The following is a 16,652-nucleotide window of genomic DNA, read 5'->3' on the forward strand; positions in this document are numbered from 1 at the left end:
TTCATTTTTAAACCAAGTAAGAAGTAGATAGTGATGAATGTGTTATATGAGGAATTCTGGATCTTAGTATTAGCTGAGTGCCAGGATCAGAATCAGCTGTATCTTTCGACTGAGAAGAAGCAGCGAGAGAATCCTTGTTGGTGGGTTTATTTTCATCAGTGCTTTCGCTTGATGATTGCAAAATTAGCTGTTCAAAATTCAGAATCAATTATGTTTCAAAAATGTATAATAGTGATATTCGAAGGATATTTCGAATTTAAATGTAGAGTTATGAGTAGAAGAATTACTCTGTGAGAAGTTCTAGTAGGAGTCCTTCTGATCTTATGTGGTGGTGGTCGAGCAGCTTTAGTTCTCCTTTTGTGTGTCCTTTTTGGAGAGCTTTTAGTAACTTTTTACTCGAATTGTAGTTTGCTGGATGTTTTCAAGGGTGCGAGTATACCTTGAGTAATAAGTAGTCCACCATTCAAGGCAGGATTTGGGGATAAATGAACTGCGTTCATAAATCAAGAATTTGAAATGGTCCCTTCGTTTTTTATTTTTTTAAGAGACAAGTGTTGAAATCTTCTTGAGAGATCAGGGTAATTTGACAGAATGGTTCACTGTGTCGAGGTTGAGGAGTCGGGATAGCCTGAGAAAATCCCAATTGTCTTGCAATCAAATTAAGAGCATACAAGGTTATTTTGAACCTTTCCTTCTTGTATTGTGGCAACCCTATTGGTATTACTTGAACAGCCAATAGATGTACCCAAGTTCGATTTGCAAGTTCGCTTTTATCATTAGTGTTTGGAAAGAGCAAACGATCAAGTCAGGCAGGACCACAGTTGCGGCGCAAAAAAGGAGTGAAATTGAGTTGATCATTATCAAAATTTCTGCAAGAATGAAAAAGAGAAAAAACAGCCCAAATTTTGTCTTCGTCCGATTGGGCATTTGGAAAATTGGGTTTGTAATTAGACAAACAAAAACCCTCAATGTGTTGTTTATCAGTGTTGCCCCCTACAGGTTTTATCATGTAGTTTTCAAAAATGGCATTCAGCCATAATTGAAGAAGCCAGAGTGGACCTCTTGTGTTGATTATTTTGTTATCCCGGAGGTCACAGACAAGTAGGGTAAGTTCTTCAAAAATGTGTCCGAGAAGAAGTTTGGCCAGGTTGAGAATTTTTCCTTCATGTAAAAGAGCGGCTAGGGGAAGAAAGAGTTTTGACATTTGCACGCTTCGGGAACAGAACACAACTGCATTTAACCAGTAAAACAAGAAGGCAACATGTTCATCATCGGTGATTTCTGTACCATCTGCCCCATATTATGGGTAATGAAATAATTGTATGAGGTATTGAAGGTGATATTATATTGATGCTGAGATTGCATGTTAGGGGTGCAGTTTGGAGAATTTATAGGGAGTCCTGTAATAGCAGCTATGTCGAGAAAAGACATTCCGATCATTCTACAAGGAAGGTGGAAATTATTGGTAGTTCTGTTCTAGAATCAGGCCACTGCTCCGATCATCCAAGGGTGAGTAGTGAGTGAAAAGTGGGAAAGTCTTAATAGTTCGTGTATTCCTAGGGCTCCCCAAGTAGCACCTTTTGTGGGTTCGAGGCGTTGGTACCAAGTTGTAAAATCAAGCCCTCGGAGTTTAATTTTTGGATTATTTTGAAAGGGTTTTTGGTTGATGAAGTGAGAAATGTTAAAAACTTGATTTATTAATAGATCTTTTTCTTCGGCATTAGGGAAGAAGAAAAGCTTTTTGTTGGCCCTTTCAAGAGTTTCAATCGGCCCAAGGAAGCAGTGTTTATCTGCACTGATTGTAAAGGGGATAAGAATCCTGGTGTCATTGATTGGTAAATAGGGATCATCAATGATTTCATCATTGATTTGATTAAGGATGCGAAGAGCTGGCGGAGATGGTGGTGTTGTTGCATGGCCTTTACCCTTATCTTGAGTAGTGGCACGAGAGGCATAACTAGCCATCATCAGAAAAATTGAAGGTTGGGAATTTTGTGAAAAAATTCTTGATGTGAATGGAATTTAGAGAATGATGGGTTCAAGAGATTCAGATAAAGAAGGAAGGGTGATTAATTTAAAGTATCACCGTAGCCATTACTGTAGAGGGAACGCGAATAGAAGTTACTTCGTGGGGAAGATGAAGTGGTGAGAGAAAGAGCGTAAGCCTCGGGAGACATGTTGAGTGAAACAGTGGTAATGGGGATTTTAATGATAATTATTACTGATTTGAAAAACTGACGTCTTTTGGATTAAGTGCTTTATTCTTTCGATAAATTTATCGAAGATAACCACATTAATCCAAGGGGGCAATTTGTTGATCAAAAAATATTTTCGATATAAGTGAGTTGATTCGAAGTGAGTTAAATATGAGTTTTCGAGAAGATAGATGTACGAGATGGATTTGAAAGTAATCGGCGCTAGTTTGAATCTTGATTATGTTGTTAATCGAATAAGTTAAATCGAGCAGGAGTCTCGATTCGAGAAATCAGAGAAAGCTTTTCGAAGGACCGTTAGAGTATTGGTGGAAGCGGGAAAGTTCGTGGCTTTTATCACACGAGGAAAATATTGGAAATACCTACAATTACACAGTGGGAATGGTTACCAAGAGTGATTGTATTTCAAATTTGTAATTCTTCATTTAATTGCAATTACTTGTAATCAAGTTAACCGTTATGTAAGATAGTCTATAAATAATGTGAAGTGTTAGGGAATAAGGGTTGGAACTTTTACTCAGAAAAATACTCTAGCACTCTCACATTCCAGCGAATCCCTGAGTTTGCGGTCGAGTTTCCTTTTTCTATAGGGTTCCTTCCACCTTCTTCTTCTTTCTTTTAAATTCAATTCTATTTGTAAAACAATTTCATTTAATCTTATTCGCTAAGTGTTATTTATATTCTTTATTTTCTCTTTTTAGTTTATCTTCCAGCATTCTCTGACTTACTTTGAAGTTCTCTGATTTAATTAAAGGCACTTTTTATTGTTTTCTTTTGATTTTGGCATAAGTCTTTTCATTTACCATGTCTTTATTTATTGAAAACTTTGATTTTTAAATATTATTTAACATTTTACAAATTCATTTGATTTTCATTGTCGAAACTTGTCTAATCGGAGACGCTTTGATGCACTTCTAGAAAACTGGTACTCGTACAGAGGAGCAGGTTTCGCTCCCAGATCACTAGATATCGAACCACCATTGATTTGCTAAAAATTGACAAAACAATATTAAATTCATTAAAAATTAAAAAATTTCTATTATTATACTCTTAAAAAGTATTGACTTAAGATGGCTAAATACAAATTAGGTAGGTTATGTTAAAACAAAGTAACATGGAGAAGAACAGAAAATTTAAGCTACCCAATGTATAGTCGCCCAAGATGAATTTATGTGAAAGAGGCCACACAAAAAGTCATATTAAATAAGGAGCAAAGGAGATTTGTTTTGACGAAAGGGAGATGGTGGAAAAGAGGGAGAGGTTGATTGATAGGTAAGAGTGAGGGAGGCAGGTAATGAAACATCGAGTGATATTGGTGTGATTGGTAATACAGAACCGGAAATAGAGTTGTTCCGGCATCGGAAACATTTTTTCAATGCATAACTCATCGAGGAAGTGGTTTGTTGTCAGAAACTTTTCTCATATAGCATGTTGCCTGAGTAATGTGGTGACTTCAAACTATAACTTACTTAGAGAATTCTTTGCTGGAAGTTGTTCGATGATTGTGGTAAGAGTCAACTCAATAATAGATATGGTTAAGGGTGTTCGCGATGCGGTTTGGTTTGGTTTTTTAAGAAAAAATCATTCAATCCAATTTTATATTAATAGTACGGTTCGGTTTGGTTCACTTTTTTATTAAAACCATCCGAATCAAACTAAACCAATTAAATTCAATTTGGTTTGGTTCGGTTTCTTCATTTTTTAAATTGATTTGAAAACATATCCTATTCTAAATATCAAATCATATCTAGGGTACTAAAATAATTAATAATTTTGCAAAAACAGCAAAAGCAGATGAAACAATGATCAACTTGACTCATAAATCACTAACAAATTAGCAGAAGCACAAAAAATTAAAATCATTAACAATTTTGTTGCAAAAATAACAGAACCAGATAGAACAATAATCAACCTAGACTGAATCAAAAAATAAAAAACACAACCAAACTAATTCCAAAAATTTTGCAAAAATGGTGCACCAATTCCAAACTAAATCAAGAAATAGAACCAAACTGAATAAAAAATACAACCAAACTAATTCCAAAAATGTTCATGTGGTGCACCAATTCCACAAATTCTTCCTCTTTCACCTGCCCCTTTCCTGCATTATCATTGAATGAACAAAAAATTCATAATCAATCCTAAATTAGAATGACCCTAAATCAAAACAGAACCAAAATCTCAGAATTAAAAAATAAAATCAGAATCAACAACTTAATTATAGAATCAAGAACAAGCCAACCAAGTATTCATTACAAATTAGAATCAATAAGCCTAAACCAGAATTAAAAAAAAGAATCAGAACAAAAAAAATAACTTGAGACTTAGGCTCCATTGCAGAGGACGACGGAGGTGTAGGATGGTGAGGCGGCGCGGCGACGAACCAAAGACCAGAGAGACTAGACAGATCAACGACGAACGAGAGACGGGTAACAAACGGTGGCGACTTCGACTGCGTTTGCTGCGTGCTGCTGCGGTTCATCGAAGATGACAGCGGCTATTGGTTGGTGGAGGAGATGACTGCTGGAGAGGTGGCGTGTGGAGCCGTCCGGATGAGGGAGAGCGAGAAGTGCTACGAGCCTACGAGGAAGAGAGAGGGAGAAGAAAGGGTCGCGCAGCCATGATGGTGCTATCTGGCGACGTTGATGGCAGAGAAGAAGAAGGAGATTCCGCTGAGATTCGGTGCTAGAGAGACTGAGAGAGGGCTCGATGGAAGTTAGGATTCCTGGTAGGTGTGGCTGCGGTTGGTTTAGCATTTTTTTGGTTTTTTTGGTTCGGTTGGTCAATTTTGTTCGGATTGGATCGGTTTTGAACACCCCTAGGTATGGTGTACCTGCAAAAGATACACTTGTCAAGTCAGTAAGTATTTGAAAGGTAAAATAATTTTATGAATATAGAATGTTAGAAATAATAGCACAAAAACATGAGATGTGAGATATAGTTTGTAGAGTTTGATGATTTCTCTTTGTTGTTAAGAGATAGAAAATACATTATATAAATATTAGGTTGATGAATAACATTGATGTTATGACCCTTTGATCATTAAATCGATAATATAAACAACAACAACAGCAACAACAACAATAACAAAGTCTTATTCCACTAGGTGGGCTGGCTATTGACATGTAGATCTCTTTTGACCATTTCATGTATGATTTTTTTAGGTCTTCCTCTATCATTCGCTTCTTGTCTATCTTTCGTCTCATCCATCCTCCTAACCGGATGCTCTGTTGATCTTCTTCCTACATGTCCAAATCACCTAAGACGAGATTCTATCGTCTTTTCTATAATAAGTGCTATTCTAACTTTCTATCTTATATCGTCATTTCTTATTTTGTCCATTGTGTAGCCGTTTATCCATCTCAATATCCTCATCTTTATCGCATTTAACTTAAGTTCATACTCATCCTTTGCTGCTCATAACTATGTTCCATATAACATAGCCAGTCTAATGTCAATGTGATAAAATTTCTCTTTAAGTTTTAATTGTACTTTTTATCGCATATAAAACTAGACATAGTCAATCAATTTGACCAGCCCACTTGTATCCAATATTTTGTATCCTTCTCAATTTTTTTATTATCATGTATGATACATGCAAAATACTTAAAACACTTTACTTGCAGTAACATAGTTTCTCTAATTTTCACTTCTATATTTCTCCTTCGCTTACCAAACTTACATTTCATATATACTATTTTACTGTGACTTATGCACAAATCATACCTTTTTAAAGCTCATCTCCACAACTCTAACTTCTGATTTAAATTTTTCATTGTTTCTCCTATAAAGATGATATCGTCACAAAAAGCATGCATTATGGTATTGGTTTCTGGATATGCTCAGTAAGCACTTACAAAATCAATGTGAAGATATATGGGCTTAGAAATGATCATTGGTGAATTTTGACACCAATAGAAGACTCCTCTATCATACCACCTTGAGTCTTCACGCTAGTTGTAACCCCGTCGTACATATTCTTAATTTCACGAACATATGTAATCTTTATCCTCTTCTTTTTCAAGACCTTCCATAGAACCTCTCTTGGTACCCTATTATAAACTTTTTTTCTAAATCAATAAATACCATGTGTAGATCTTTTTTGTTACTTTAATATCTTTCTGTCATCCTCCTTAACATGTATATAGCTTCAGTGGTAGATCTACCTAACATAAAGTCAAACTGATTCTTTAAAGACCTATGTCTTCTATCTAAACCTCTGTTCTATCACTCTCTCATATAACATCATTGTATGATTCATTGGCTTGATCCATACATAGTTTCTACAATTTTGTATAAGCTCCTATTCTTGTAAATAGAGACTAAGGTATTTCTCCTCTACTCATATGGCATTCTCTTGAACACTAGGATCTTATTAAAAGCACTACAAGAAAAATGTTGAGTACTGTCAAATTTATTGGCAGATTTTCCGTCAAAATTAATCCAACGGTATAACCTTCGCCGGTAACCAATTATCGTTGGATTTTTCAATCCACTAGTAGGTACCGTTGGATTCTGCTACAGATTCTTTATTTAATTCGCCGGTAATTTTGGTGCTCCACTATTTTCTTTCCCACCTAATTACCGTTGGAATTTGTCCCCAGTAAATCCAATTTTTATTTTTATTTTTTTATACAATAGGTGTTTAATTTTTTTATTTAAATTTATTTTTTACACAATTAGTAGTCAAATTCTAAATAATAGAAACGAAATATGATAAATTAAATATCAAGTGTACAAAAACATTAAAAGTAAAAAAAAAGAATATACAATGAAATAGTCTACAACAAAACTCTAATAACTAAAGATCCTGATAGTCGTCATTGTCGTCGTCATTCCCGTGGTCCTGCTTAGGGGTGTTCAAAATCGATTCGGACCGAACTAAACTGACGGACCAAATCGGAAAAACCGAAAACCGAACAAAATCGAAAACCGAAAAAATTGAAAAAAATGTGTTTTGCTGTTTTTTTACGGTTCGGTTCGGTTTTTGGTTCTGACCATGAAAACCCCAACCGAACCGAACCGGAGAAGTAAAAACCCAAAAAAAACCAACTCACCCCCACCCCCAATTCCTCGAATGAGCGCTGCGGCTGCGTGACCTAGCCCCCACCACCAATTGAAACCTAGCGCTCTCTTGAATTTCTTCCACAATCTCGCTCTCTGCACCTAGTCACCCAGACCCAGTCACCCACATTCTTGAGTCTCGAGGTCGACGGCGAGAGACCGTTCCTCCCAGGCTCCCACCACCTCGAAGCCTTCCTCCCAACGCCGAAGCCGTTTCACCCACTGCTCCCAGGACCTTTTCACCGACCAGTGCACCACGGTCCATGAAGCCCCAGCCACAGGCAGCACCACCGTCACGGGCTCGCACCCAGCGAATAGAGGACCGTTTATGGCCACCGACGCAGCAGTAGCACAGCACGACGCCACCATCCACTGACACAGCAGGCCAGCACAGCACCACACCAGTGGCGCCACCAGCCAGCAGCGTTTCTGACCACCACCCAGTCAGGTATGTAATTTAACTAATTTTTGTTCAATAACCATTGATTCATTGTTGCGGTTTGTTGGCATTGTTTACTTTATTGTTGGTATTGTTGTTGTTGATTCATTGTTTACCAATTGCTATTTATTGATTCATTATTGTCGTACAGTTTTGATTTGACACTATTGCATTAGGAGGAGAAAGGTTCCAAGGTAATCAAAATGGCTAAAATAGGAGAAATGTTAGAATAATTAACTAATTGAGTTTGTATGATGACATTTGTTAGATTTGAGAAGCTAAAAAAAGACTCAGTATCTGTCTGAAATTTTAATTTAATTTCAAACTGTATATTTGATTGTTTGCCTCTTTCAATTAATGGCACCATGTGCACTTGTTGGTGCCAGGTTGCTTGATCCTGTACAGAAGCTGTGTTCTGGTGGTTGTGATAATACTGTGAAGGTATGGAAGCTGAACAACAGATTTTGGAAGATGGATTGCTTCCTAGCTCTTCGGATGCATATAGATTAGGTTCGAGATGATGCTTGGGCACCTAATTTGGGGAATGGCAACAGGTGACAATGGTAGAGCCTTAAAATTATCAATTTAAAATTATGGAGACTTTTTCATTTTGGAATATAATTGACATCTTATTCCTTTGCATATTATACAATTAAGTAATTGTGCTTGATAATCCCTTCCTTGAATTCCATTTGATAATTTGTGCTTGCAAGAATGAAGTTGATTAGTGTGAGCTTTTCTCCTTTTATGAGTTAGAAGAATATGATTCAGGTATATAATGAGACATTTCATAAGAATTTTGGAATTTTGTCCTGGCAGTTGCGTAAATTATGACGATTGTGTTAAATTTTAGACATGCATTTGTAAGCATTACTACATGTGCTATGTTTTATTTTCAATTCATAAAGTTAGCAGTGGCATAAATGTATTGGTCCTCACATATCTGTCATGCTTGCTGATGAGCGGATAATTTATACGCTTTTTGGCATTGTTTTTAAGTAGTTTTTAGTAAGTTTAAGCTACTTTTAGGGATGTTTTCATTAGTTTTTATGTTAAATTCACATTTCTGGACTTTACTATGAGTTTGTGTGTTTTTCTGTGATTTCAGGTAAATTCTGGCTGAAATTGAGGGATTTGAGCAAAACTCTGAGAAAGGCTGACAAAAGGACTGCTGATGCTGTTGGAATCTGACCTCCCTGCACTCGAAATGGATTTTCTGGAGCTACAGAACTCCAATTGCAGCGCTCTCAACGGCGTTGGAAAGTAGACATCCAGGGCTTTCCAGCAATATATAATAGTCCATACTTTATTCGGAAATTGACGACGTAACTTGGCGTTGAACGCCAAGTACATGCTGCTGTCTGGAGTTAAACGCCAGAAAAACGTCATGATCCGGAGTTGAACGCCCAAAACACGTCATAACTCGGAGTTCAACTCCAAGAGAAGCCTCAGCTCGTGAATTGATCAAGCTCAGCCCAAACATACACCAAATGGGCCCCGGAAGTGGATTTATGCATCAATTACTTACTCATGTAAACCCTAGGAGCTAGTTTATTATAAATAGAACATTTATCTATTGTATTAGACATCTTTTGATCACTTTAGATCTGAAGAGCATCTTTGAACGCATAGTTCTTAGACCATGGGGGCTGGCCATTCGGCCATGCCTGAACCTTTTGCTTATGTATTTTCAACGGTGGAGTTTCTGCACACCATAGATTAAGGGTGTGGAGCTCTACTGTACCTCAAGTATTAATGAAATTCTATTTTCTTTTATTCAATTCTCTCTTATTCTTATTCCAAGATATTCATTCTCACCCAAGAACATGATGAATGTGATGATTAGATAATCCTCATTATCATTCTCACTTATGAACGCACGTGATTGACAACCACTTCCGTTCTACATGCAACAGAGCTTGAATGTGTATCTCTTAGATTCCCCAACAGAATCTTCGTGGTATAAGTTAGATAGATGGCGGCATTCATGAGGATCCGGAAAGTCTAAACCTTGTCTATGGTATTCCGAGTAGGATTCTGGGATTGAATGACTGTGACGAGCTTCAAACTCCTGAAGGCTGGGCGTGATGACAAGCGCAAAAGAATCAATGGATTCTATTCCAACCTGATTGAGAACCGACAGATGATTAGCCATGCGAGTGACAGCCGCAGAGGACCATTTTCACTGAGAGGATGGGATGTAGCCACTGACAACGGTGATGCCCTACATACAGCTTGCCATGGAAAGGATTAAGAAGGATTGAGTTGAAGCAGTAGGAGAGCAGGCGTCCTTGAGCCATACAGTAACTCCATATGCTTATCTGAAATTCCCACCAATGAATCTGCATAAGTGTTCTATCCTTTTTATTATATATCATCTATTTTCTTATTTCTATTTTCGAACCCATAAACCAATTTAATCTGCCTAACTGAGATTTACAAGGTGACCATAGCTTGCTTCATACCAACAATCTCTGTGGGATCGACCCTTACTCACGTAAGGTTTATTACTTGGACGACCCAGTACACTTGCTGGTTAGTTGAACGGAGTTGTGAATTTAACCAGTGCCATAAGAATGCCTTCATCTCAAAATAGTTAGAACATGGATCACAATGTCGTCCACCACTTGCCAACGAAATTTATATTTGTTCCTCAAGGATTCTTGTGATTCTTAGTGGCAAGATATTTTTCCCTTCTTGTACTCCATCAAATGGAGCTTCTTTGTTGTTCATTCCATTGATCCATTGATCACAATTGCCCCTTGATAAAGATGTAGATTCAAATTCATCTTCAACTGCGATGGAACTTGATGTTGTTTTGGCAACTGCTGTGATCACTTATTAATGGTTAACTTTGTTAGTTATTGTGTATTTGTGTTTGTCGATTTCAATGTTATGACTTTGTGAAATAGTATGGTAGTATTTTTTTTGAATTGATTGAAAAAATAGATCAAACCGAACCAAACCAAACCGATTTTAATTGGTTTGGTTTGGTTCGGATGGCTTCGGTAAAAAAACCGAACCAAACCGAACCGCAGCTTAATTAGACGATCGGATCAGATGACTTTTTCATCAAAAACTGAACTAAACCGCACCGCAAACACCCCTAGTCCTGTTGAGGTGGCAAACTATGCAGTATGTTGGTGCCCCTGTAGCAGCGCCAGTGCCACCAGCAGTGTTGTTGCTACTGGCCTGCATCTGATCTTGGTATGTCGTCATCTGTTGCTCCATCCGCTGAAGCCGCTCCAACTCCCGCCTCCACTCCAGCCTGAGAGAATCTGTGTCTGAGACGCGTGAGAGGATCTCTTGATACTTCTCCTCAAACTGCCGTAGCTGGTGAGCCTGTTGGTGAAGGCTCCGGGTGAGCTCCAACACCTGCTCCCTCAAATAGATGTCATCCTCAGGATCGACGGGCCAGCTGACGGTAGAGGTAGATGAATGTCTCAGTGTGGAGGTGCAGAGGTTACCGGTGAAGAACGATCCCAACCCGAGGACGCGGTTCTTATATGGCTCAGATGCAGTCTCGCGCCAAACCGTGTCAGGATCGGCTTCACCTGTAGCGAAATTGTAACACATGTTATTATTAGGACTACAATTAATCGAAATCTTTATACTCCATGATGTTTACTCACATAATAATCCGTAAACCATTGATCAGCAAATCTCTTCTTGTTCTCCTTCAAGGTGTGAGTGTACTTGAAAGTCTCTGTCATTGTTGCATCATGACTCAACAACTTAGACTACACAAGTTGAAATAACATGTTAAATCAAGTAATAATGATATTATATTTCAAAAGCAAAACAAACTTAATAACAAGTTGAAACAAGTTACATACCAGCCTAGCCTCTGTCTTCATAAAAGTCGCTGACCCACCAATATATTTCGACGACTTGGCCGATACCCTGTTAGCTTTGTTTGTGAGACGTCAATGCTTGAACCCCTCATTAGTCTTCCAATAGACGTACAGTGTCTTCTTAGGGTCCAGATGAAGCCAAATAGTGAGGTGATTGCACCGCTCATATGGTCCTCCATCATTTGCTGTAGCTGCCTAGCCATCTGATGATTGAAGATCTTTCTAATCATGCATCGTGAGTCTTGTTTCATATAAATTTCTCCTACAAAAAGAACATTCACCAAATAGTTCATCAAAATTAAATACTTAAGTAAACAATTTAGAAGATATAAACTAAGTAAGGTTTGAATATGTAGAGTTTTGACCACCCACTTCTGAAATAATCGCTCTCTAGTCTTAGTAGGAATCTTCTTGTAGCCCAGTCACGGGTGGTCGTACATCAACTTGATGACATTAGTACACTCCTGTGTATATACATTGTTATTTTGCGCAAACCTATCAATTAAAAACTTAAGATTAGTAGTTTACTAAAAAATTATTTGACGTAATCTATAAACTTCAATTATATTTAGATTTTTGAGAAATTTTGGCAATGATTTATCCATAACTAGAATGCGCAACAAAATCTATCCATTAACAATTCACAAACAAACCAATATGGAATTATATAACTTAAGTAACAACATCCATCAATAATCAAGAATTCTCAAATACTTTCAACAATTCAAATCTACTAACCTAAATCGAACATATCTTAACAACCTAAATCCACTAAAACTATAAGATTGAGTGTAACTAAATTATACTAACTAACTAAAATAGTATGCATATTAAAGACTTAAAATAGTACTCACACTATTAAAGCATTAAGCAAAATCGTCATCTGTACGATGGGAGGTGGTGGAGGGGCATTTGATTAGGATCCGTGAGAAGATTCCATCATTGCGGTGTTTGTCGCTGGAGGTAACGTCGTCAAAATAGTGGGTTGCTGAGTAGACGGAGGTGGTGGTGGAGTTCACTTTAATGAAACAACCAGACAACTTCTTGATTGCGAGAGTAACTTAGCAGAAGGAGCCACGTAGTTAGGGTTAAAGACCATAATAAACAGTTGTATCCAAATTGTTTTTCTTTCTCGACTCTTTTCGATCTTATATATACCTTTCCCCCTTATTTCATACCCAAAGATTGATAAAGACTATCATATCCTTTTGTTCTTGTTTCGCTCACTGGTATTTTTGTTTCCTTCTTAGCATCTTAAATTTTTTTAATTTTTAGCATTGCGACTTAAAAATTTTTCTTTAAAATATTTTTTCTTTGCTTTTATATTTTCTTATACACTTGTGTTCTAAATTAAGAATAACATACAATAAAATTAAATTACAACTCATATTGAATACCACATAAAGAAGATTGAACAGTTATAAAAAAAATTCACATTGAATACTAAATAAAGAAGATTGAAAAATTATAAAAAACAATAGACCACGATTTCTAGAAAAGAAAATGTGATTTTGTTTTGAGAAATTAATTAGAAATTTAATATAATTTTTTTAATAAAAATCAATATAAATTAATGTTTAGCTATTTTTATTTTTTTATAATTATAAAGTAAATTTTATTTTTTTTAACATCTTTTTATGAATAAGAAAATTTTAGGCACCATATTTGAAGGTCAAACCTTATTATGGTTTTCCTAAAAAGTGAAAATGAAACGTGGGAAAATAGCGCAGGGGAAGGACAACAGGAGGATCCCCGCCGCATTGCTCGACAAAAGATAGCCAGCCAGCCTTGTTTTTCTCCTACAAAAATAAATGGTCCATTTCGGGCGGCTATTAACACCATCATTTTTTTTTGAATTAATTAAATATTAGCTAGTCATATATCTAAAACTGAAATCTAAGATGCTTCAATATTTTTTCTTGTTTTATTTTTATATTATTATTATTACTAAAAGCCCTGGGACCAAGTAAGTTTGACTAGGATCCAGATTAGACCTTCTAGAATTTCAAGATCCTACTCCTTTGGCAACCAATTCATACTAGAAACATGACAGAAAGTTCAACAACTGCTAATATAAAAGTCACAGCCCGACTCCGCCCTCCCCATTCACCAAATACCAAGTCTCAACTCTGAATCCTCTATCACTGCTTTCTCTCATCGCATTTCACGACAACAACACAACAAGGCTGCACAAAACCAAACCCCCCAAGAAAACAAAAAAAGAAAAGAAGAAAATGCCACCGTTTGTAAGTTCTGAAGCAGATGGAGGTGTGCTTAAATGGCAACCCAACATAGTAACCATCGACGTTGGTGGGCAGCTCTTCCAAACGACGAAGCAGACGCTAACTTCAGCAGGTCCCAAAACCTTCTTCTCAAGAATCGCCGAAGCATCATCACCGTACTACGCACCCTTTGTCGACAGAGACCCCGAAATCTTCTCTCTCCTCCTCTCTCTCCTCCGCACCGGCAACCTCCCTTCCAAGGCCAAATCATTCGATCTCCAAGACCTAATCTTGGAATCCCAATTTTATGGCATCGAGAATCTCCTCGTTAATTCTCTCTCAAGCCCCTCTAATTTCGAGCCCTTCAACCTCCACAAATCGCTCTTACTGCCCTTGAACGGAAGGGATTCCCCTTCCACCATCGCTACCACCCGCTACGGTTCCGTCCACGTGGCCCACGGTTCCAAGATCACCACCTTTGACTGGTCCCTCCGCCGAAAATCTACCATCCTCACCCACTTCACAGCCGTGGACTCCCTATTGGCGCTATCTCCCTCGTTAGCCGCCGCCGGCGCCACCGATTTCTCCGGCCTGCAGATCCTCGACCTCAATAAGGGACACGTAAGAGAAACCCTAACTTGGGAAAACGTGACGAGATCGGGTTCAACCGTTCAGGCCATTGGTTCCTCGCGGGAGGAACTCTTCGTCAGCTTCGAGTCTTCTCGCCGGAACTCGAACACCATCGTTGTCTACGATCTTCAGAGCCTGAAACCCGTCACTGAGATCGGCCACAACGAGATCTACGGCGCCGATATCGACTCGGCGATCCCGGCGACGAAGCTACAGTGGGTGGAAGGATACAACCTCCTGATGGCGTCCGGGTCCCACAGCGGCCCCTCGGGCGTCTCCGGGAACGTGAGGCTGTGGGACGTGCGGTCAGGGAACGTGGTGTGGGAGATGCCGGAGAAGGTGGATTGCTTCGCAGACGTGGCAGTTTCTGATCCCCTATCAGTGATCTTCAAGGTCGGGGTGAACTCCGGCGAGGCCTTCTACATTGATCTGCGAAATTTGAGCAGTGGAGGAAACACGAGCAACACGTGGGTGTGTCTCGGTGATAAGAGGAAAGTGACGAATGGGAAGAAGGAAGGGATTGGGTGCAAGGTGGAGACGCAGGGGAACCAAGTGTTCTGCACCAAAGGTGGTGACGTGGAGCTTTGGTCGGAGGTGGTTATGGGGAACAAGAAGGTTGGTGAGAGTGTGTCCGTTGAGGGAGGGAGGATTTTCAAGAAGAACCTCATGGGTAGGGTCCAGGATATGGGTGGTGCCAAAATTACCAATTTAGCCTTCGGTGGTAGCAGGATGTTCCTCACTAAGAGGGACCAACACTTTGTTGAAGTTTGGCAGAGTTCGTCTAGGGAGCTTTGAATTCCTTCATTACATTCCTTAAATTAATTTGTTTGGCATAGTTCAGAGAATGCTACCAAGTAACTTGTAAATGTAAATGAACACTCCTTTGTACATTTTTGGTTTTTTTTTTTCAACTGTTTCTCGGAAAATGAGGTCATGATTTATTTTATTTTAATTTTAGAAACTTAAGGCAAACACACGGATGGTTAACTTTGTCTTTGTGAGTGTGACAAATCAAAGAAATGAATCCAAATGCATCGATAACAAGATGCGGGATCTCGTAATGCCTTGATTGTTGAAGAAGCCTAGGAGGCTAGGATTGTGTTGCTAAGCTAATGTATACATATTTTAGTGCTTTACAAAGAAAAATATTAGAAAATCAACATGTAATAAAGTAAACTGAAAAAAAAATTCAATGATACAAAATCTCCTAAGAAAAGGAAAAATCTATTTTATAAATGTTTAGATTTAGATGCTGCTTGGAATAAGGTATTTTTTTCATAAAATCTCTTAATCCAGCATATCAAAAATTAATCCACAATAAATTTAAATTTATTTAAAGATTTGAGTTGACTAGTCGATTAACTTCAAGGGCAGGGTGTGCCGTGTGTCATTGGTGTTTCAATGCGCATAGCACTTAACATTGGCGTTTCGGTGCGCTAAACGACGAGAGTCGTTGGTTTCGGTGCGCTAAACGACGAGAGTCGTTGGATCTTTCTTTTTTTTTTTATTTGACGGTATAGATCACTTGTTAATTTTCTCTTTTGATTGGCTACTGGCTGCTTTTGTGCCAGAGGGATTGTTTTGCAAAATTTATTGTTGCTAGTTTTTTTTTGTTGGATCTGAAAACTAGTGGGGTTATATAGAAAAAATTTATGAATTCTTAAGTTGAAATTGATTACGGTTAATGATTGTGTATTTCGTTAACTAAGAGATGACGGAGTTAGACTGTGAAAGAAGGAGATGCATTGTCGATGTCTTTTGACGCATACATACGATTCTGCCACTCACCATTGTGACGTGTATGCAGTTCGTGTTGCAGGAAGTAATCGCAAAATTGCCCAATCGCTAAATCTCGCATCTGCGTCAATGCTTGCGTTTGAGGATTACGCGACCGTCATGTCATCGCTGGAATAGCACTCGATCCCCACGAATAACAAGAAGTGGTGGTTCATGCAGAGGATTCGCTTTGCCAAAGAAGATCGGAGTCGAAAAATCGAAGCGGTATGGAGAAGCTGGAGAAGGAGAAGACCAACAAAGTAGAAGGAGAATCGATTCCGGGTCTGTCGCGACTCATTGGTTCGGTGGATGCCGATCAACATAGTGTCATCGTTGGAAGATGTTTCGATCGCCGTTGATAACAAGCAGTATTGTTTCGGGTTGTCATATGGATTTGCCAGTGACGATTGATGAGCGGATAATTTATACGCTTGATTGATGAGCGGATAATTTA

At 38.3% G+C, this 16,652-nt stretch overlaps 1 protein-coding gene across 1 annotated transcript; it reads left to right on the top strand.

Annotated features, from left to right (window-relative positions):
* Positions 1-13,660: 13,660 nt before the first annotated feature.
* LOC130968438 (BTB/POZ domain-containing protein At5g41330) lies at positions 13,661-15,333 on the top strand. The gene has a single exon (XM_057893711.1). The coding sequence runs from the start codon at positions 13,805-13,807 to the stop codon at positions 15,215-15,217; it is 1,413 nt and encodes a 470-aa protein (XP_057749694.1). The 5' UTR covers positions 13,661-13,804; the 3' UTR covers positions 15,218-15,333.
* Positions 15,334-16,652: the final 1,319 nt, after the last annotated feature.

Source organism: Arachis stenosperma, chromosome 3 (assembly GCF_014773155.1).
Source record: "Arachis stenosperma cultivar V10309 chromosome 3, arast.V10309.gnm1.PFL2, whole genome shotgun sequence".
Lineage (NCBI taxonomy): Eukaryota > Viridiplantae > Streptophyta > Magnoliopsida > Fabales > Fabaceae > Arachis > Arachis stenosperma.